The 24,274-nt window shown below is 47.4% G+C and overlaps 1 protein-coding gene and 1 pseudogene across 2 annotated transcripts in view; both read right to left on the reverse strand.

Annotated features, from left to right (window-relative positions):
- The window catches only part of Trio (trio Rho guanine nucleotide exchange factor), a 313,085-nt gene extending 289,680 nt beyond the window's left edge, over positions 1-23,405 (reverse strand). The window contains exon 1 of one of the 2 annotated variants that reach the window (XM_036206893.1): positions 22,803-23,405. In XM_036206893.1, the coding sequence (XP_036062786.1) occupies positions 22,803-22,959 (157 nt within the window). In that variant the 5' untranslated portion in view covers positions 22,960-23,405. The remainder of the gene's footprint in view (positions 1-22,802) is intronic. The other variant, XM_036206894.1, reaches the window with a different exon arrangement.
- LOC118596136 lies at positions 15,226-15,612 on the reverse strand (annotated as a pseudogene).
- Positions 23,406-24,274: the final 869 nt, after the last annotated feature.

A 24,274-nucleotide genomic window follows, 5' to 3' on the forward strand; every position in this document is an offset into this window, starting at 1 on the left:
TCTGCTTTGTGGAAACTGCCCACCTTTAGCTTTGAATAATAAACCCTTCCTTAAATGCCTTAATTACCGAAGTCTACTCTTCACCTCAGCATGATTGTATTATGCAAATATTATCAACTCACAGATATTTTCAAGTTAGTTCTAAAATGCCATGACTTTCAAATTTCCAAAGGTAGATTTGAATCTACTGGTGGGTGGTCCTCTTTTTAAAAAAAGGAAAAAAAAAAAAAAAAACCCTCAGGATAAACCCAATAAAAGAAATTACAATTACACTTGGAAGCATTTTTCTTACCCCTGCGCTTGGAATTACAACAAACCAGTTACGCTGCATTCCACCATGTGTTTTATGAGAATACGGCAAACACTCCAGTGTAATAAAAGGAACGTCAAAGGCTTGATAACTGCCCACGAGAGAAGCCAGTGTATAAGAATTTATAAAACAGGGCAACTTCCTCTCTGAGACTCTACGGCAAACTCACAACACAACCCAGGTTTCCCGCCTTTCTACACACCACTCATCTTGTTAACAGAATCTGGACCCAGTGGGGAAGAGACTCACATACACCCAAAGAAGAGGAATGAGGTCTTAAAAATGCACCTCTTGAACTGTGGAAAAATAATCTGCAGGAAGGACACAGGATAGGTACCAGCTAGTTTGATACATGCTAGTCACTGGGGAAGGGGGAACTTCAATTGAGAAAATGGAGGGGCATTTTCTTGACTGATTACAGATGTGGGAGGGCTGACTATGGCTGTTGGTCTTGGGTGCTTGAAGGAGCAGGATGAGCAAGCCCTGGGGAGCCAGGCAGTAAGCAGCACTCCTCCATGGCCTCTGCATCAGCACCTCCCTCCAGATTCATGCTTTTGAGTTCCTACCCTGACTTCCTTTCATGATGGACTGCAATCAAAACGTGGTAAGCCGAGATGAACCCTTTCCTCCCCGAGCTGCATTGGTCAGGGTGTTTTATCACAGCAACAGAAAACTAAGGCAGGATAAAAGTGAAAATGGGAGAGTTTCCATCAAAAATGGAGAAACAAACAAAAAAGGCAGCCATGGGGCCCCTGAGATTATAACAGAAGTGGTGAACACAAGCAGGCCAGGAAAGCTCTCTCCAATTCTGCCCAAAACAAGGGCTGAGAAACTTAAACCATGCACTCATCTCAAATAACACAACTAAAAAGCAAAACTCAAACAGCAGTGGTGACAAAGATAACCTTCTGAGTAGATTCTCTGGGGACACTAGCTGCAAGGACACTGGCTGGCCTTCAGAGCTGGCCGTCAGCCGAGGCTTGGGAAGTTGTGGGGACCTCCCTCTAGAATGGACCCTCCACACCCCACTGTCAAAGCCAGCCTTGGCAGGACTTCCAGACGGACTTGGGTTTCTGGGTGACACTTTGAGCAACACATCTGTATTTCAATACATTACCCCTGGAGTAAAAGATTGATACTCATACACAGGGACATGAATTCAGTGTTTCAAACTGCCAACACAGCAAAACCATGGCACCCACAACCAAAGTGACCAGCAGCTGAAAGCGTGGGAAAAACACAATGTGCACACGTATGCACAGCACTGGAAAGCAATGCCCCAACAACACAAAGTCACGATGTGCACACCTGTGCACAGCACTGGAAAGCAATGCCCCAACAACACAAAGTCACGATGTGCACACCTGTGCACAGCACTGGAAAGCAATGCCCCAATAATACAAAGTCGGCTGGCAACTCTACAAAAATCAACACAGCCCCCCTGAAATCAACCATAAGGAGAAAGTGAATAGTTCTATACCAAACTTTATCATTGTTATTACATGGCCAATCAATGGACAAAGATCAGAGAGATGGCTCAGCAGTTAAGAACACAGACTGTGCTGGGCGGCAGTGACTCACGCCTTTAATCCCAGCACTTAGAGACAGAGCCAGGCGGATCTCTGTGAGTTCGAGGCCAGCCTTGGCTACAAAGTGAGACCCAGGACAGGCACCAAAACTACACAGTGAAACCCTGTTACAAAAAAATCAAAAAGAAAAAAAAAAAAAAGAACACAAATTGCCATTGTAGAGGACCCAAGTTCAGTTCCCAGCACCCACATTAGGCCACTCACAACTACTACTAACTCAAGGGGTTTACTCTTCTGGACCACCTCTTCTGGACTCCTCAGGCTTCTGCACACATACACACACACACACACACACACACACACACACACACACACACATTCACACAATTAAAAACAAAATGTATTTTTAAAAATACTCAAATCCATTGGAGAATGGCCACCTTTTAAAAGATGGTATATGTGGGGTGTGATGGTGCACACCTTTAATCCCAGCACTTGGGCAGGCAAATCTTCGAGAGTTTGAGACCATCTTAGTCTACACCATGAGTTCCAGGACATCAAGAACTACATAGTGGGACAATGTCTCAAAAAGACAAAAGTCAAAAAATAATAATAAATTATTAACTAAATTAAGAGATGGTATGTGTTGAGAACCTCTCAGGAACTTACCTGTGTAAGAAGCACCTACTGGGAGACCATATAAACTTTCCTAAAGCTTATTTCTTGCATTCTGCTCTGTAAACCATACATAAAGTTCACTTACAAAGCAGACACATACACCTAAGGACCCAGCCCTCGAACCAATGGTATAGCATTTTGCTAATCTGAGTTATGAATATTATACCTGTGAACACAGCCACTTTCCATAGCTAGTCAGGCTTCCTAGCAATTTAAAAAAAAAATATTAGAACCCTAAAAACTTTTCCAAGGAATCTTTAGGGATCTGGCTGACAAATCCTACTGTAATTTCTTCCTGATTCATGAGGGCTTGAATACACTAGTGTCACATGATTGGCATTGCAGATAAAAGGCTTATTCAGGACGACTTGCAAGATCTAAGTTGTTCTCTAATCACCAGTTAAAGCAAGGGTTCATAGCTCAGGGAGAGAGGGGCCCACAACACATTCCTTGGAGACAGTGCTGACCTTGCTGCGCAGGTTCGAAGTCACCTACTTCCAGGGACCACCACTTGGCCTACTAGTGTGGACACAGAAGGCCTTGGAAATCCTGTGGCTGTTTCTGCTCACCCAGGCATTCCCAGAAACCACCCTGTTCCTGGCAAATCCCATAAACAAGGTTGAGAGTAGATGCTGGTCACTCCTCCTTAAAATACTTTTTCTTTAAGGAGTTTTTGAAATCCTACTTAGTAGAAACAACATGACCTACTTATGAGAAAAACTGGGTTGGCCTCATAGCTACGTGCATCACTTTAAGGGCCCTGTGGCCTGCTCTCGGACTGACATAAATAAAGCCTCAAGGGAAACGGGAGGAGGGAGGCAAAGTCCCAGAAATGGAACTAAAGTGCAAAGAAGGGCCTCGAACATTCCTGACTGACTTACAGAACATACAGAACATACTCCCATAAAAATATTCTCAAAGAGCTCAGACATCTTCCCAGTGCTAGTGTTTCCCTGAAATCACCTGTCCGCTATGTGATCACTAAGACATGGTCACCCAAAGCACAGCCATAGGCAACGAGAGCTGAACTCTTACAGGAAACCTGGTACTAGAGGTTTCTGCACCATCTGCTACTGACTGTGACTGACCCACCCTGAGATCAATCAGCAAAGACCAGTCAGGTCCACAGTGCACCTGCCAATCAAGAGTCAGAAGCCCTGGCTCTGAGCAGGACTGTGACTCATTAGCAGCAGTGAACAGCACTAAGCTATCACCAGCAGCAACAAGAACAAGCAAGCAGGGGGCATTCTTCCACCAACCTTCCATAAGCCTCCCCCCCACCCAACCCCCAACTCCTCATCAACAAGAACATGCTCGCTCGCTCACTCTCTCTTCCTTTCTTCCTGCTCCCACAAAATTTTTTATCAGTGAGGACAGACATCACACCATAAAATGTCTGGGATTCTGCCCAAGTCTGCTGATTCAATAGTTAACCACTGAATACCTGACTCCTGAGGCAGGAAGGGAACTGGCCCCCCATCGAGGATACAACATCCCGTGCTCATTCCCGAGCATCGGGGGCACAAATAGCAGGAGATCCACGCTCAACAGCAAGAACAATTTGGAAATAAAATATCAAGGAGAAATTATGTGCGCTAGGGCAGAGGTGAGCCAAAATCATTTTCAAGGAATAATGCAGTTTAACAAAAGGGACTGAATTACTCCAAAAAAAATCACGGCCATCAGGTTTCTGGGCTAAACCAAGTTCACCAGGATCATAACAAATGCAAATTGTAATCCAGATAACACTGGTTAGAGGTAAGTTCAAGCAGAAAGAGGGTGAGTCCAGTGACTTCCAGGTGAGGAGGCACAGGAGTAGACAGAGAGGAGGGACAGTGGGACAGACTCTGAGGAGAGGAAGAATGGGGCCCTCAGAAGGCACAGCTCTCCTCCCACCGATGACCGTGCTGAGGGGCTGACACAGTATCTATCAGACTCTAGCAGGGGTTCTCAACCTGCCCAGTGCTTCGACCACTTAACACAGTTCCTCATGCTGCGGTGACCCCCATCCATAACACTGTTTCGTTGCTACTTTGTAACTGTAATTTTGCTACTGTTACAAATTGAAATGTAAGTATCTAATAGTCAGGAAATCTGATATTTGTCCCCGTGATCACGACCCAGAGGCTGAGAATCACTGTTTTGCAGTAATCTCTCTTAAATTCCTGGCCGGGGGAGGGGTGGGGGGGCGACGACATGACATATGACCTCCTAATTCTGCCTCCCTGCTCTGTGACTGGCCATGCATGAGTGGATCAGGTGACCTACCAGGGTCAAAGAGAGATAAACACAGGAGAAAGGAAACACTAAGAGAAAATAAAAATAAAGTGTGCATCCTGGGAAGAAAAACATTCAGCAAGCTAGAGTGAGTGGGTGCGCCCAGCAGCCCCTGGCCACTCGGCTCTGCTGCCTGGTCGCCTCTGGAGGCCAGAACGCCCAGCCACAGGCTTAAGAATGACACCGCCAGGCAGAGTCAACACAGCTCTCAAGGAGGGGTTTCTGACAGCTTTTTACAGGGTCTGGGGCCTCCTAGGAAATCTTACTTCCCGGCAGAGAAGGCATTTAAGAAGGGCAGAGGCAGGGAGAATGACCTGGGGGTGAATCACTCTCCTGAATGAGGAAAGTCCCTTGGAATAGTAGATGAAACCCTGAGCCTGAGAAGGAATTTTTAGATAGACAACCGGGAAAATATAATGCAAACATGGCTATCGGGATGCTAAGCTAAAGAGGGCAGTGTAGGGTCAGTCGTAGAGACCACTGCAATTCACCACTTTTCTTCACAGTCCTTTGTTTACTGGGAACCAGGGGTCCTCACCACTGCATATCCACAGACCACCATAAAAAGGCCGTCCATCCTGCCTCAGCCTACACCTCATGCAGTTCTCCGGGGCCCTACACGCTGTTGATATTTTTTAAGTCACTGGACAGGTAAACATACCTTTATTTCAAGATAAGGAGCCGATGTGTAAAGAGCTGCATTTGACTTACACACACTGCGGAAGTCTCTCCTGCCGAGGAGCTGACAAACAGGGAACAAGCAAGTGGAAAGACGAGTCCCATCAACACTAGTGGGGCAAGAGGTTGAGCAAAGGTTAACAGTGGTCTGGCTGGCTGGCTGGCTGAGAGGCCACTGTTTGGATCTTCCCGAGGTACTCTGTGGAAAGGTAGACACAACAAGGCCACCAACTTTTACAACACCAATGACCTCTCAAGTCAGGCATCCCAACATCTGGACAACTCCCCTCTAACGCAGACGGGCACTGACCCCTTCTGCGGCAGCCCAGTTAGCAGGCAGCCCAGCCAGCCAACTTTGCCAAGTGGTGTCATGTTCACCCAAGAAACTGTGGCTCACTCCCACACTTCCCTCACTCTAACGGCTGAGCCTTGCTGTTAAAACTGTTTTCCAGATGAGTTTTGGTAACAGCAGTGGCGGTGACAGTGGTTTCTGTTGTTTCATTTAGCCCAGGCTAGTCTCAAGTTATGATTTTATATAGTGCTGGGTTTCAAACCCAGGGCTTCCTACATGCTAGCTAGTCAAGGGCTCCCAGAGGCATTCTGATAAGCTTTAAAACAATCTTTCTTTCGTTGGCAGGAAAGTGTCCAAAGACAGAAGTCACCTGAATGAGTCACTATAGAGAAGAATTACTACATCCAACAGAAGCAAGCGAACTGGCTATGGATCTCTGCTGAGAAGATGGGAATCCAGTAGCAGAAAAACAGAACAGAGAAGCAAAAGGCCCTTCCGTGGGCAAATGGACAGGACCCCAGAGCCAGACATGGGCAGTGCAGAAAGGTCTGGAGACTGCAAAAATTACTTGTTCATGCCTTTAGCAAATAATTATGGATGGATGACACACAGTAAAACTCATGAGAATGAATGCAGGAAAGCCTATAAGATTTCTAAATGCATTCAGCACATAAGAATCTACAACTATATTTATAATGACCAGTGCTTCGAACGTAAGTTTTTTGTTTTTGTTTTGTTAAGTGACATGAACAGAATTATCATTTCCTTAGTGTGGAGTGATTTCAGCACCTATTTACTCTCTGTAATCATGGTGAAAATGAGAAACAACAGGCTGCACAGAGTGTCTGTGTTATCTGCCAACTCAATCAAGCTCCCTCAGAAAAAGTGTTCATTTATTTATTTATTTGTATTTTATGTGCATTGGTGTTTATCCTGCATGTGTATCTGTGTGAGGATGTCAGGTCCCCTGGAACAGGCCGTATAGATAGTCATAAGCACTGGGAATTGAACCTGGGTCCTCTGGAAGAGCAGCCAGTGCTCTTAACCACTGAGCCATCTCTCCAGCTTCCAAGACCACTGTTTTTAAGGGGAGGCACAATCATCAACAGGTCATATCATTCCAGGACAGAACAGAAAAGGTTAAAACCCTCAGAAAGACCGCCTTACAAAATATCCCCTTTACTCAGCTTATCATATATGACAACATCTTGGAAATAAATATATCATCTAAATCTAAAATGGTCCTACAATGTTCTTTTGCCAATAAACCTCTGCCACCACATCTCAGTTTCTATCAAGCCTGGAGATAAAATGATCCCTGACTAACCAGGCATTGGTGGTGCTCTTCTAGAATCCCAGCACTTGGGAGAATGAAACAGAAGTATGATTTCAAGGCAGGCAACCAAGGCTGAGACACACTGAGAGACCTTACCTCCAAAACAAAAAATACACACACACACACACACACACACACACACACACACACACACACTTCATTTACCAGATACATATACATGTCAATATACATATGTGGTGTGTGTGTGTGTGTGTGTGTGTGTGTGTGTGTGTATACCTCCCTGACTAGCGCTATCAAAATAATAAGGATCTGAGAATGTAGCTCATTGCTGGGATGCTTGCACAAGATCCTGTGTTTGATTCTCCAGCATCAAAAATAATAACAAGAGATAGTGTGAAATTTATTAAAAAGCATAGACTGAAAAAAATACAAATTGTATGTGTGTTCTAAGGCAGAATTAAAGAGGGCCATTCCAAGATGCCTCAAATACTTCCCCACCCTATGTCACCCCCACTTGCAACTGTGTCTACAGCATATATCGCCCATTTCAGACCTTACTCAGTAGGAACTCTGTCATCTCCACAGTAAAAGAACAAAGAGCTGGCATTTGCGGTGCTCCGAGTATCAGTATAAAGAATCTGGGCTGGGAGAACGTAGATGACAAGCCATCTGTTCTGATAATTTACGAGGTGATGGCTCCAATCTCCTTCAGAACTGTGCAGAATCTCTATGGCAACTATTACTTCTTTAGTTTGGGGGCCCAACTGTGTCTTCTTCACAAAGCATGTGTACCTCACAGATGGCCGCACTCAGGCTCTTCACTTGCTCCAGGTACACGGGATGAAGGAGTCTACACAGTGTACTCATCACACCTTACTCAGTACTGAGTGTGCCCTGCTAGTATGTAAATGTCTTATTCCTAAAGGATATATATATATATATATAGCATCTAGATCCCTGGTCCTCAGTGTAGTCACAATGAGGAGGGATAGACCTTTTAGAAGTAGAGCCTAAAGAGAAATCCCCAGGTCACTGGGAGCACTGCCCTCAGAAGGGATTCAGGTAGTTCTCCTGAGACCCTGAGTTAGTTCTCATGAGAGAAGTCGCTATGGAGAGTGAACCTGAACTCTGAATCACTTTGTCTTCCCATCTCGCAGTGGGATTTCCACTGCCCGCATGAGCTCTCATCACCTGCTAGCTGCTAAGATATGAGGCAGTCAGGGGCCCTCTCCAGAGCCTGAGGTTGGAACTTTCAGCCTCCAAAACTGTGAGGTAAATAGACACATTTTCCTGATAAGTACTGGCCTCAGATGTTTCTTTATTATAACACAACTGGACAGCTATATCCCCAGAGCCCACAACTATCTAAGGTATACTTTAGCATAGCCTAGAGGACCTGTCTACATGTGCATCTGGATTACAGATTCCAGGGCGCTATCCTAGAACTAGATGGAGAGTGCCGTGTCCAGGAACTGCACTGGTCTGAGTTAAGGGAACATGGGTACAAATCAGGAAGGAGTTGCTCACTATGCTTCTCCTGGGAGCCACAGTGGGATCAGAGGTCCCAGCAGCTCACACTCACAAGTGAAGGAATAACTACAACCCAGAGGAACCAGAGCTGAAGTCAGCTGTATACAGGTGCCATGCCAAGGCCAATGGACCACAGGAAGCCCATACAGGACAGACAAGTGCAGCTTCCCAAAGGCAACAGAGCTTGTAGCAAACCACAAAGAGGGAGGGACCAGCAAACACCAGCAAGAAGTACTGGGTACAGTGCAGGACATGCTGATGGAGTAACAAGGTCCAGTTTCTCTTGAGCCTGGTTCTGCAGAAGCTGGGGAGACGCGGATCAGGTCTCCAGCTCAGACATCCACTAGCCCACTAGCCCTCCCATGTGCTCTCCATTGTAATGCAGCATTCAACACAGTGCAAATAAAAGCAGGCATTGGGGATGAACGGGGCAGGGGCAAGAGAATGGAGACTGATCCTGCCTGGTCTACCTTGCCGCCTTAGCCTAGAGCAGAGGAAGACACCACTTCTACCAAGCAACATGTGAGAAATGAGACCTAACACGCTATGTCTTTTTAAGAGCATCTGAAAATTCATTTTCACCTTGAGGGCAATTTCAATTACACAGCCTGTGTTCGCCGATCATCTCTTTAATTTTAACTTTTACATTATTCCCCAGCACATTTTAAAAGAAGGCCAAAACAGAACCTGCCTAATCATCTTGCCTCGCTGGACTATGAACTCCCACTGGACAGAACATTATTTTTGTCTTCTCCAGCTGTACGGCACCCGGCATACTGACGCTGCTCAGGGGATAAACAGCTCATTCATTACAGTGTCATGTATGTTAAATAATGCCCATAAAGTCCTTTGAAGATGAAAACCACTTCAAGTGCTAACGAATGCTAAGCTAGGCATTTGGAACCAAGGAACACCAATGACAGAACATGCATCTCAGGAAGGTCGCCGCCCAACAGGAGGCACTGTGCTAAGAGGCTCTGTCCCTGTGCCTCTGGCCCCTTTGCAGGTACTCCGCACAACGGATGTCCTCCAGCCTGCATTATGTGCTTTTAATGTATACACTAGCACAGAGAATGTCAGAGCACTGCAAAGAACAAAAGTCTTGGTGCTTCACTTCTTTCAGGAACCATGCCCAAAAGCAATTTCAAAGCCTCACAAAATCCCATCTTCCTCCTGAGATGCCTCCTTTCAAGTGAGGTTAAAATACACTGTACAGAGTGTCAACTGTATGGAGTGTCATCTGAACTCCACAGCATGTACAATGAAAATTCTTACCACTGAGTACATATGCCTGTCTGCAAATTCACAGTTTCTGTTTTGGAATCTAAGCAAATATTCCATATCATGGTCTCCATGCTAAGAGAGCAAAAGTGACTCCAATGTGCGGTACGTAAGAGGCATGGCTGGGACATTACATCACGCTGACATCACTCTCAGCAGGAAGGAACACAGGAGAAAGCTGCTTCTGTCAACTTCCCACAACTATGTAGGAAACCCAACTATGGCCAGTTTCACCCTATTCAGCCATGCCCTTCCCTTCCCAAAGGACAACTCATTGGGTCTGAGACCATCAGTAGGAAGGAAATTCTTTTCATTTGACACTTACTTACTAAAAACTGAATCCAAGGTCTACAAAAGTCTAGATATGCCACCACATTGCAAGCAGAGGTCAGATCAGATCCATAATCACCTATCAAATAGTGATTTCCCCCATTCCAGGACAACAAAGAGGAACCAGTAGAGAGCTCCCTAGCTGGGATCAAGTCACAAGACAATGTCAGAGAGGTCGTCATCGCCAGGAAAATCCGCTTTCCCTGAGGACTCTGGTCCACCTCTCCTGTGAGACGCTGTTCACTCAGTAGCCTCAAGCCTGTCCCAAAAGGTTTCAAAACGAGCCCTGAGAGCTCTCTTTCCACCTGCATTTGCCTGAATTATCATCACCTTCCTCAAAGGGGATCACAGAAAACACCCCAAAACTGAAGACACCTGAGCATCTATCACCCGGGCCCCTTCCTTTCACTGGTTTGTATTAAGTATTATAAAACTCACCTCATTTAAAGAATGCAGTTCAGTGGTTTTCATATATTCACTGCTGTGAAATGAGGACCATTCCCTGAGGTGGAAACATTCCTGTCACCTCCCCAAAGCCCTTCCCAAGAAGGCCTGGCCTGTTAGCAATCATCCTACCCTCAGTCATGACCTTCTACTCTCCAACTTGACTAACATCAAAAACCTCTTTCTTAAAGTGTTAAGAAACCACTATCCTTTTCTGACAAAATGTTTTAGTCATATAAAGGACTTCAGGAGGTACAGCAGCCAAATTTCCCAGAATGCAATATAACAAGAATGAGAATATGTATAGAAAGCGCAGAACACAATTTATGAAATTAAGCCTATCTCACACCAAATCAAGGACCAAAATTCCACAGTATGATTTAATGCAAAAATAATCATCATTAAATAAGTAAACAATACCAGAAGAGCAAATACTCTGCCCATAACACAAAAACATCACCCATTGTTTTATGATTTCTAGAACTGAGTGTGTATACGTGTGCACACACACGTACACACTCACGTCCTTCCCAGAAAGCACACATTGAGCCAGGAGTACACTGCATTACATTTACCACAGGTGGTCTCTGGGAAAGGTCAAGGGAAGGCAGCCAGCACCGCATCTTCAAGCCATGACTCCTGACTTCAAGTGGCAGAGTGCATTGGAGTCCTGAGACAATATGGGCCCAATCCAACCTCATCCAGTACACAACCATTCTCCCTCCATCTCCTACACAGACACTTCATAGGTATTCTTACTGATCTACACCTTCCTTCTTAGTTCTTCTCTCCAGCAATTAGTGTACAATGAGAGGAAGATGATCAACTTTCCCCCACAATAAGTGTCATTTTTAAATAGCGTTTTTGTTTTTTTCTTCGGGCGGGGCGGGGGGTTAATTTGTTTTCTTTTCTTTTTTTTTTTCTTTTTGGTTTTTTGAGACAAGGTGTCTCTGTATAGCTTTGGAGCCTATCCTGGAACTCACTCTGTAGCCCAGGCTGGCCTCAAACTCACAGAGATCCACCTGCCTCTGCCTCCTGAATGCTGGGATTAAAGGTGTGAACCCCCACCACCCGGCATAGGTGTCATTTTAATAAACTGTATCTATTTGAAATTAATCTCTTTCCTTCTTGGCCACTCCTGATTTCCAACTTTGCACTTTAGCATCCTAGGAATTCACGCTGCAGATGGAGCTGAAGATCATGGCTTCATCTGTTTGTTTGGATGACTACCTGACAAGGCCCTATGTGGAACAAAGGCTAACCAGGACTGCTGAGCACCATTTTCAACTTGAAGATAGATGTGTGTGCATTGCCTTGTAGAGTCAAGCATTCTGCAACTGCTTCCTGCATGTGAGGTAAGAGAAGCCAGAACCTCACCATCAAAGTGGAGTCACAAACATGGAACCAGCAAGACAAAGCACCCTGTCAGCCAGATGCCTGCTTCTAACACAGGGTTTCTTACAGTTAGGTGCAGAAAGAGACCTTAGTATGAATGCAACTATATAATTATGTTAAGTGTGTGTTTGGTTATGCAGTATTTATACACACACTCATGAGCTCAGTCCACTGAGAGGCTTACAGGCAAAGAACACACTTAGTGCCCACTCTGCTAAATGAGTCAGTAATATAAGGGCTGGGGCGAGGGAAAAACAAGATGATCCTTGAACTATTTATTGTGCCATGAAGTGAGAAAGAGCTAAAAATAAAATAAAATGATGGAGACGGGTCACAAAAGATAAAGGGGCCAGCCTGAAGCCACTTTCTCAAACTGCGGACAATTTGAGCATCAAAGAGACCACAACGGCAGGGCTGTAACATCCACGATGATGAGAAAGCAGCGCATGGGCCATGCTTCCCACCACACATGAAGTCAAGCCGAAGGAAAGCCTCTTCTTTATGGTGGAAAAACAGTAACAAAGAATGACACTGTTAGAAAAAGCACCATTTGGCAAACCGCTGAGTAACAAGTAATTCAGACAAATCTACAAGAGACGCCACAACTAACCAACGGAAAAAAGGAAAGAAAGGGGCTTTGCACAGCCTCCAATTATCTCCCCACAAAATGCTAAGGATTACAAAGGGACCTGGAGTCACCACCTGAACCAAGTGAGAAAAGTGGCACACCACACTGGACCAGCTGGATGCAGTGGGGCATCTGGAGGACAGGGGGGCAGCTGGATGCAGAGGAGAAGCTGGGTGCAATGAAGCAGCTGGAGGCTAGTGAGGCAGCTGGAGGGCAGGGAGGCAGCTGGATGCTGAGAAGCTGAGTGCAGTGAAGCAGCTGGAGGGCAGGGAGGCAGCTGGATGCAGAGAAGAAGCTGGGTGCAATGAAGCAGCTGGAGGGCAGGGAGGCAGCTGGATGCTGAGGAGAAGCTGGGTGCAGTGAAGCAGCTGGAGGGCAGGGAGGCAGCTGGATGCAGTGAAGCAGCTGGGTGGTAGTGAAGCAGCTGGATGACAGTGAGGCACCTGGGGACAGCTAGGTGCAGTGGGATTGCTCCTAGACATGTTGTTTTGGGGAGCCCTCCTGACAAAAACCCCTTGGCCTGAATCTAATGAGTACATCTCAGCTGATAGATGGTCATCAGTGCAAACATTCAGTAACATCAAGGTAACAGAGAAGACAAACTAAAGAGATGGTCTCATTAATGGCATCCATGGAGCTAGAAAAACTAAATGTAATACGTGGCCCTAAAATGATCATGGACCATCATTTTTTTTTCTTAATTGTTAAAAGGGCATTTCTGGAACAAATAGAATTTTATTAAGTTGGTAGATTTATATGATGTTATTGTACTCACAAAATACAGTGCTACAGACCCATAATCCCAGCACCAAGGAGGGCAAATCAAGAAGACCCCAAGTTCGAGGCCTAGCCAGGTTACTTAATGAAATACTGTCTCAAAAAAAGTAGTAACAATAATTTCCTGATCTTCATCATTACATCAGGACATTTTCTTGTTCTTAGAAACACATACAGAACAATTTAGAGCAGTGGTTCTCAACATTCCTAATGCTGCAACCCTTAATACAGCTTCTCATGTTGTGCTCACCCCCAGTCACAAAATTATTTCATTGCTACTCATAACTGTAATTTTGCTACTGCTATGAATTGTAATGTAAATATCTGATATGTGAGCTATGTGCTACCCCACAAGTTGAGAACCACTGATTTACAGGCAATGGGCATGATTACCACATCTGCCACTTATTCTCAAATGGTTCAGAATCAAAACAGTACAGAAATGATGTATCTAAATCCACAGAGACAGACAAGGCAAACAGTGAAATGGTAACAAGTAGGAAATCAGAGAAAAGCTCTTCTTTGCACAGTCTGACTTCTCAAAATGGTTCCTTCTGCTTCCAAGCAACTGTAACTTTAAATGTGACTAACACTGAAGACACAGCCAACTAAACATCCTGAATAGGCAAAAGTAACAATGAAGCTACAATTCAATTGAGCTGATGTGGACCTGCCTTTTGTATTACCATTGTTACTTTGAAATAAAAGACTTACTGTAATAATGGGTCAAAAGTAACCCACAATTTCACACTAAACAGCTGCTCAATTCTGTTCTCTTCATTCTGGAAACTGTCAAATGCTAAGAAGTAAAACTGAAAGTTTTTGAAAATCCCTTAAGGATCATGCTGTCTATCAACTATGAGGAGACCAGAAAAAGTAAGGCTGATGAACACCAACTTCACAAATAGTAGAGCCCAAATCAAATGCCCAAGACCTGCCTCACTAAAGAGATGGGAGAAATGAGCCTCCTCCCTCCCACTGTATCTCAAGAGAGTCTGCTAATACATGAAAAACAGCAAAGGAAGAGTGGAGAAAACAAAATAGCTTTACACAGACAAGCCAGGACACCCACAGTCGCTTAGGAAAACCGCCCCTCCAAAAGAAGCTCCCATGGGTTGGGGATTTAGCTCAGTGGTAGAGTGCTTGCCTAGCAAGCGCAAGGCCCTGGGTTCTGTCCTCAGCTCCAGATTTAAAAAAAAAAAAAAGAAAGAAAGAAAAAAAAAAAAAGGAGCTCCCAGGCCTCTGTCCGCCTCATGCCCGCCAGCTTTTTCCTAAGTCAGACAGGAAGCCGAGGGCTCATTATAATGTATAACATGGTGATGGCCTAAGGAACATCCCTGGCTGGCTCGCCCTACCCTTCCCACCCTGCCAGCACTACATTTAAAGGCACAGACATTTCTGAGCACTTAGATCCAAGTCCAGAGAGCCAAAGACATGGGAAGCACACTTCAATCAAGACTTCCCTGTAGTCTGCAACAGATGTGAGCTGAATAAAACAATGGGACCATCACATCGCACTTGGACATCTGCGGCTACTTGTGTTATCTGTATAAAAGTAGCATCTCTTGGAATTAGGTAAGAAAAGAGAAACAGAAACTAAATTATAGAGCCCAAACAAACACAGGGAAATGCTTGCTATATACTGAAATCTTTCATTCAAATTTTATTTGGTACTGCACTGCTAAATTATAGCTTTGACCATCAACACCCAAGGACCTATGTGTTAATTTTTTTTAAAGGAGCTCTGGTAAAGTTTTATTAAAGGAAAACTTTCCTGGCTTACTTTTTACCAGTCTGTTCTGGCATGCTTCTAATAGCAGCAGAATCACCTGGGTCAATGATAGCCAGTGTGCATACTCTGTAGTGTTTTCCACACGCTGTGCCCAATTCAATGTTATTGCCACTGCGGTGATGGACAGCAGTTTTAGCCAACATGGCATAGTATTCTATTTCAGATTTCCTGAAAGCCGGACAGTTGTTGGTGAGGATAACCAATTTTGCTTTGCCCTGTCCGATCATATTCAGAGTCTGCACCCCAGCACGTACTTTCCACTTTTCATAACAAGTTGGAGCCTAGAGTTGATCGACTCCAGAGACTTTTTCGTTTTCTCTGTGGCCACCATCTTCCTGCCTTAGGTGCGGGACAGCCCCCAACCAAGACCAGCTGCCAAGATGGCTGGGGAGCGAGAAAGCCTACATGTTACATTTTAAAATGATAATCCAGACTCTGCAGGATGCTGTGGTCATTTTACTCTCCCTCTGTTAGGAAAATAAAGGGGGCAGGTGTCTTTATAGAGGGAAACGGGGCAGGCCATTCACCCTCAGAAGCTGACAGGCTCATCTGTAACCCAAAATCACACCAACCAAATGCTGAAGAGGAGATTTTAGTTTTAAAAAAGAGAGAGAGACATCTTACATAGGACCTGACAAATCACAGCATTGAGTGGCCAGTGGAAGAGAAAACAGTAACAGACTACCAGCTTTTCCTGGAGGGTTGGGCTGGAGTTAAATGGCTCTTGTGTGGTAGATTCAGAATAATAGGTATGCCTTTGAGTCAAATTCTCATTCATTCATTCATTCATTCTCTCTCTCTCTCTCTCTCTCTCTCTCTCTCTCTCTCTCTCACACACACACACACACACACACACACACACACACACACACAGATGGAGACAGAGACAAGAGAAATGAATAAATTGAAAGGTATTATGGGGCCAGTGTAAGAAGAGGAAGCGGAACAAAATAAAGATGGAAACCAACAAAGAAAAAAGTACCCAAAACACTTATCTAAAAATATCGGAGATTGTCCTTTAAATGGTGAACTGCACATGTGAATTATATTTGCAAGTTCAGAACAGTTGTTTACTTTATGGTTACAGGTCTTCTGTGGGGGAGATATGAACACATTAACAATTCACTCACTCCTCAGAATGAGAAATGGGTAGCTGCAAAGTCAGAAAACACAGGGATGCTCTATGGACAGTGGGACAGGACAGCCATTTATCCCTAGAAAGCCTTCTTCAATGTCAGGAGTGCTGGGGCTCTGCAGACCCTACTGCTTACACTTCTCTGCCTGTACTGTCCAGCAGCAAAGACTGCCCGAGAGGGGACACTTAGAGCATCAGAAACGGTGACTGTCGGTACTGAAAGACAGGTGACCGGTGCTTTAAGTACCAGACCTTACTTATTATTGACATGCCAGACAGTTCTCCCAAGCCACCCTTCTCGTGCAAACCCAGGAAGGGATTTTCAATTCCCCAGGAAAAACCCAAATCGGGTGATGGACTTAATACATCACACTTGTCTATGGGTGATGCAATTCTCTTTGCAATCCCCTCCCAAGACAATCACAGCCATGTGGCTAGTGATCTAAAAGTCAAGTACATTTATCAACAACGGATCTTTGGCCCCCACAGCACACGTGCCGTCAGACTAACCACTCCACAGGGGCAAAGTCTCAGGAGAGAGACAGTTCATGAGGCCATCCTCTTCTGCAGCTCCACCCCAGTGCGCCTCATCCACCAGCTCCTCACCCCTGTGACATGAATGCAAGCTTTCCCAAGAGGGCAGGAGGCTCTTTATCTGGATCTTAAGGGGCTTCCTTACATGGACAGGGATAGAAAGAAGAAATTAACGTCAAAATGCAACTATGAGGGAAATTAAATGTTTCTACTACTGACTAAGAATTAAAACTGAATATTTACATACTAACCATAAATGTTAAGAGGGAGATTTCTCATAAACAAGAAGGTCGGCCCGTGACCCCTAATAACATCACAACCTTGGGAGAGCCATGTTGGAGATACTGGTCTGTATAAGCTGGCAGGGAGCTGAGGTAAAGTACAGGTTTGCTGGGGTTTGGTGGAGTGTTCATTAAGACAAGATTTCTCTGGGAGAAGGAGAAACCTAACGCCAGAGATCAGGAAGACTCAGGGACAGAAGGCAGAGGAGACAGCCACACACCAAGGCTGGTACAGCCTCCCCACCACTGCCTTGGGCTGCTTTTATCAATTCAGAGACACAGGCATGGACTATCCCAGAATGGCTCCAGCTGCGAAATAAAGCAGCTGGCTCCCCAGTGGTCACTGCAAAGTTTCCCATCAATGCACTCATTCCTGGCCTACTGTTCTGGCAAACAGCTCCTCAGAGGACCCTACTCCAGCTGTGGGCCCCTCCTGGCCGCTGCACCCCATCAGATTAAATAAAGAGTGAGAAGACACAACGCACATCTGGGCTCCAGGCAGATCACTCAATCACCGGTCAGTTCACCACGTGTGGGGGCAGAGAAAGAGAAGCAGAAACAAGGGATAGAACACCCAAGCCCCTTCCACTGGTGTGGAACTGCTACCCAACCGCTTTCTTCACTTGCCACCGAGGACCTGTCTGCCTGTGGTACTGTCAAGATAATGCACTCACAGTAATAAAGACCACTCCATGGTAGAACTGATGACGGATGACGAAGGTCACCGTTGCTGCTTTCAATGGTATAACAGAGCTCACTTCTATCAACATAAGTGATTTTTTTTTTCTTCTAGGTAAGTGTGGCTATTGATTAAGAATCTGACTTTTCTCTGGAATTCTGCCAAGAATATGAGATTAAATTTTTATCTTCTCAATGCAGGAGTAAAGCAAGTTAGCAAAATAAATATCAGCTATAGTTTATTTAAGTTGATAACTTCAAACATTACCTCTTACTTTCAATTAAGAACAAATTCCAAATTCATCATAACATTCAAAAAGTCTTTTTAAAGCTGGGTGGTGGTGGCACATGCCTTTAATCCCAGCAATCAGGAGACAGAGACAAGCGGATCTCTATGAGTTTGAGACCTACCTGTTCTATAGAGCAAATTCCAGGATAGTCAAGGCTACACAGAGGAAACCTTGTCTTGGGGTGGGAGGAGGCATTTAAAAAACTATCTTAGTTGCATTTTTCAACCATACCTTTTAAAAAATCATAATTAAGCCACATTTCACTTTGAACATCACCACTGACTTCATTTAAAAATCTTGGTGGAAAGTCTAAAGGGTTAAAATAGCTTCAGCTAAATCGTCACTTGAATCTTAGTTAAATTGCAAATGGGAAAAAATACAATATCCCACGTCAATAAGCCAGTTCTCGATGTCTCAGTGGAAAGCTGTTTTCAGTGATAATTTTACTGCTCATGTTATTTCTCGAAAGTCACTTCTGGATTGATTTACTTACTCATTTTAGATTCCTTAAATCCCTCTAAAGCAGGAGGTATACCACCTTAGAAGGAGAGGCCAACATTCACTAACATGGAACACTTTTCAGCTTTCCTCTTCAAAATGTCGAGGGTCCCAGGGACCTATTTCAGAACACAATCTCTGTTTTAGAACTTCAACGGCCACAACTTCCAAGCTTCAGAGCACAACTCAAGTCTGCAGCCTGCAACTTAACTGGTACTAAGACCATAAATATGAAGAAAAGCTTGCTAGTGCTCCATAAGGAACCCATCATATCAAAGCATTTTTTAAAAAAGGCATGCTGCTCCCTCACAAAGTGACACACTCAATTCTCTTCAGAGAATCCTAGGAAAGCAGAGAGGCATCCAGAATAAGATTTCATAAAAAAGAAACCCAGCATGATGGCTTCAGAATAACCACAAACCTTTGTTCTCCACACACTCATTTAACGCCAACCAAAGCATGCCAGGCAGGTTAAAAATAATGCATTTATGTAAGTGCCCCCCCTCCATACACACACTCTAGCAAGGTTAAATATGGAGCTCTGAAAGAATGATTTATTACCACAAGGACAGGGACCCAAAATAGATTGGCAATAAAAGTGATTGGTCCCAGGGGCACTGAGAACTAATGTAAGCACCATCCTGGCCATGATAGGCATCCGGGAAAGAGCACCAGAATCCTTTCAGGGTTCTCAGCCCTGATCCCACCTCTACCCAGTTCCACTCCGGGAGAAAGTCATACAACCTCCCTGTAAGTCTGACTCCTCATCTGTAAAATTCGGAAGCTGGTCCAGCTCAATTCTGTGGGATCTCTGTGTTTTGGTTTGGTTTTGAAGTTTTCCTTATCTTTTTCGACGTTCCACTCTGAACAAAGAAAGGTGAAGTCCAAACTCACTGACATATGCAAAAAACAAAACAAAACAAAACCCTGCTAGCCACCCACTCAACCCACTTTAGCACCAATTGGCCTGCTAGGATATGCCAAGCTGGAGAGTAGCTGGTCAGGATTACCTAAGTGAGTAGGGAATTTTCTTTAATAAAGCGTTTAGAGGAGAGCAGTCCAGGAAGCAAGACCTTATGCAGGATGGATTCTGGGGGACTCCTGCCCGGAAATTCAGAGAAAACTGAAAATGTGGAGGTAGTAACAGCTGTGAAGGGACTACAGCATTCACAGGAAAGGGGGATAGTCCTCAAGGGCTATCTCCCCCACCCTCTAGGGAAGACACCCAGTCCCCAGCCCCCACCTCCAAATCTTGGCAGGTGGCAGCATCCCTACTCAAACACCTCCACGGAGGGAAAGAAAGTGACACAGTAGCTCATTCTATTTTGAGCTGCTCCATTAAAAAGTTCTGTTCATCCAACCGCAGGTACCAGCCTCTGTCCACGGCTACAAAAATAAAGCTTAACAAAGAAGCAAGAGGCGGGGGGGGGGGGGGGGGGGGGCTGGAGAGATGGCTCAGCGGTTAAGAGCACTGACTGCTCTTCCAGAGGACCTGGGTTCAATTCCCAGCACCCACATGGCAGCTAACAACTGTCTGTAACTCCAAGATCTGACACCCTCACATAGACATACGTGCAGGTAATGCACCAATGCAAATAAAGTAAAATAAATAAACTATATATATATATATATATATATAAAAGCAAGAAGGAACAAACAGGAAAGGGGGGCAGACAACTACAGCTGCAGGGCTGAGGACCTAAAGGTAAGCAAGAGAAAGACTTAGTCTCCTCTGGCATGCTGGCAATCTCAGGGCCAGGCTCAGATACCCTGGAGAATGTTCACACTCTACCTGCCCTCCCCAGTCAACAAGAACACATTTTCCCTGTATGCACATCTTAAAGACAATACAGGTGGACCTGGCAACTCATTCTCCTCAGCACTCACCTTCAACTGACTCTGTCCTGTGGTTTCCTACCTTAACTGCCCCAGTCCATGAGGTCCCCAGCCAAGACCATCCTTACAACCACGGTGCCCATGCCAAACTTAGCAGCCCCTTTGCATCCTGTACTAGACACCACTGGCCTAGACGCCAACCACTATGATCTAGAGCAGCGATTCTGAGCTGTGTAGAGTGGAGAAAGAACTTCTAAAAGGGGTGCTCTTTGCTCCTGGGATGGGACAGTTCTTCTGAGGCCAACCCGAAAATCTACCCTGGCTCCTGACCACGAGTCAATAACTAAAAGAGAAGTTCATCTAGTCACTTTGGAGGGTGAAATAAAGGAATAACGAAGTGGCATTACCTGGACAGGAACTCGAAACTGAACAGACAGCCCAGGACTATGAAAAAAAAAAAATAAGAGCAGGGAACAGAGTGAGGAAAGACAATCAAGGCCAGCATGTCTTTGGGGAATCTTGGAAATAAGCCATTCCTCAACTGTTCATAAGACATTAAGAAAGTCTAGTATCACCAGCACCAAAATAAATAAATTAATCAAATATCCATCTCTAGGGTACAAGAACCTTTCTAACATCAAGAAGCTGAATTCTGCACAAAATCTATTATTCTGTGACAGATGATAGAAAAAGAAAAAGAAAAAACCAATAGCTTCTGCGCATGGAGGAAGCATGGCTCAGTTCTGCTCTACCCAGCCAGTCACATACCAAAAATAAAACATAGATTCAAAAACTGTTAAAGCTTTCCTTTGAAGGAGTTGCTGTTTTTTTTTTTGTTTGTTTTTTTTTTTAAACCTCTGCTTTCTCCAAGGACCTCACGGGAGATGGAGTGCTGGGGTGTATTAAACCCAAGCTGACACCACAGAGACGGAATGTGTCACGTCTACTCATAACCAATCGGTTAAGATGAATCAAAAATAACCCAGCCAGACAAAGATCAAGAAGACAGAACTACACCAGATATCTAACGGCCCTACTAACTTCTGCCTCGCCCAAGGCTGGTCGCTTCAATTGCTAGCTCCCAGTGACCCGGATTGCCGCCCTGACCTCACCCAATTTGGGAGCTGACTTTGAAAGAGGCCACCGAGAGCCTGAGCCGTCAACCTCCCGCGCTCACCCCGGTGCAGGCCGCTCACCAGACCCCGAGGCTCTCCCAGCAGTCCTCCGGGAGACCAGCGAACAGCCGCCCGCGCCCTCCCCGGCCCGCCTGCTTCTCCGGGACCCGACCTGGACCTCCGTCTCCAGCTCTCCAGCGCGGAGTCTGCATCCTCACTCCCGAGCCTAGCCCGCCAGGGACTGCTCTCGGAGCTGCAGTCCCCCGGCCGCCTCCGGGACGCACCAACAGACCGGACTGCACGCCGGGACACGGGACGCGCGGACGCCAGCCCGGCTCGCGCGCGATCTGGGCCGGGCGGGCCGGGCCAGGAGGAGGCGCCGTCACCGGGGTCCCCGGGACGCCCCGTCACGCCCCCTGAGCCGCACACCCGCGCCCCTCCCGCTCGCCGGGCTCCGCGCTAGCCTCCTCCTCGGCCAACCCCGGCTCTCCAGAGCGGACCCCGAGCCACCCGGCACTGCCTCCAGGTCCACGCCACCCACGCAATGCCCGCGAGCCCTAGCCCTGCACGTCTCCCCAGGGCCACCGCGGTCCCAGATGTCCTCCCCGGGCCTCCCCCAGAGACAATGGCTCGACCCGCCGATCCGACCGCCACCTCAGCTCGGCCACCGTCCTCGGTCCCAGCGCTGAAGGTGCGATGGCTGCCCGGTGTCACAGAACCATACGCCTCCAAGACGAGATGACAGGCTAGAACCCCGAGCCAAGACACTCGCTGATAATGGGGCCGGGGGTCCAGCTCCCAGCGGCCCAAAGGCCAGCACAGGGCAGAGCCCGCTGTCCCCGGCCCCGGTGAGCTCGTCCTCCGGGACACCGGCCTCCGCCCACGCCGTCCCCGCCGCCGCCTCCTCGGCCCTCCAGCGAGAGACAAAGAGCCGGCGCCCCAACCCGCGGGGCCGTGGCCACTGCAGCGGGAGGGCGAGGGGTGTCCACCCCGGCACGAGGGGCGAGTGCCGGGAAAGCGAGTGAAGGCGCCCGGGACCAGCCGCAGCACACGGGCAGCGTGGGCAAGCTGACACGCTGCCGTGGATCGCTAAGCCCCGCTGCGGCGACGGGAACGAGAGCGCGCAGGGCTGTACCGGGCCGGAGAGCGGGGCGCGCCGGGCCGGCCGAGCGCTCGCGGGGCAGCCGGGGGACTCACCGGATCGGAAGAAGGCCGCGATGTCGGCCAGGTCCTTGGCGGCCTCCTCGGCGCCCTCGCCGGCGCCGCCCCCGCAGCCGGAGCCCGCCGCGCTGGCCGCCGCCGCGGGGCCGGAGGACGCGGCCGGGGCGGTGGCACCGCCGCTGCTGCCGCTCATGGCTTCGGCGGCGGCCGCGCCCGCCTCGGGCCCCGCGCCCCTAGCTCCGCGCACCCAGCTGCCCGCGCCTGGCCTGGCGGCACCGAGCACCCAGCTGCCCGCGCCCGGCGCGCGGACGCACAGCCCCGGGGCGGCGGGCGGCGGCGGCTCGGCCCGAGGAGCGCGCCCACATAGACGAGGACACCGCCCGGGAGCCGCGAGCCTGGCGCGGAGCGGGCGCGCGGAGCCACGGCCTCGGCGGGGCCGGCCGGGGCGCGGGCAGCGGCGCGGACACGCGAGGGCGGGGGCCGGGGCCGGCGGAGCTCCGCGATCACGGGCGCCGGCGGCAGCAGCGAGCCTCCATCTTGCTTTCCAATGGGGAAGGAAGGAGGGGGAGGGAGAAATCACGGCCGAGGGAGCCCCGGTGAAAGGAAAGGGAGAGCAGGGAAAGGAGAGGAAGGAAAAAGAGGGGCTTCGGCAATTTCCGGAGAGCTTCGTGAGGGGCCGGAGCGTGGGCTCGGCGGGTGGGCGGGGCCTGTTGTGGGCGGGACCACGGAGGGGCGGGGCCGCGCCTGGAAGCCCGGAGGGCGGAATGGAGTGGCTGCTGGAACGTGGAGAGGGCTAGGTCTCCTCCTCCAGGGCAGTTCCAAGCCTGGGAGGAGCAGGAACAAGTGTGACCGACCCACACTGGCCTTCCAGGCCGGCCACTGCGCCCCCTGCCAGGACTCTCACGCCTACACTGCAAGCGGTCCTAGCACTGGAGCGGTTTCATGATTATTTATGTCACCCGCGGGGCCGGGTGACCAGGGCACAGAGCTGGTGTGTCCCTCGCAGGCGCAGCGCTGACACGGGCATGTAGAAAGGGCTCGGTAATTGTTGAATGAGCAGAGAGGCAAGGAAAACAGATTGTCTGCTCTGTCTACCGTCTCCTTGTATACAAAAAGAAAAAGATGGGTTGGAGATTTAGCTCAGTGGTAAAGCGCTTGCCTAACAACCTGGGTTCGATCCTCAGCTTAAAAAAAAAAAAAGAAGAAAGAAAGAAAGAAAAAGAAAAGAACGAATGAAAAATGAGGCTTGCGTAGGAAATCCCCTTCTCCCAAGTGTCCTGGGTCCTCAAGCTACCCAGAATTATGGGAAAGATGATGAAGGCAGGGGAGACCAGAGGAGGAAAGGGGCCTTTTAAAAGATGCATGTCAAGTCAGCTATGTGGAATAGTCAAATTCTGCTTTACGTCAAGGCTGCAAGATGAGTGCCATGAAGGAATGGGTGCCAGATAATTAAAGAACAAATATTGGAGAAAACAGATCAACAAAATTTCATCAAACGACACCACTAC

The sequence above is a fragment of the Onychomys torridus genome, chromosome 15 (assembly GCF_903995425.1).
Source record: "Onychomys torridus chromosome 15, mOncTor1.1, whole genome shotgun sequence".
NCBI lineage: Eukaryota > Metazoa > Chordata > Mammalia > Rodentia > Cricetidae > Onychomys > Onychomys torridus.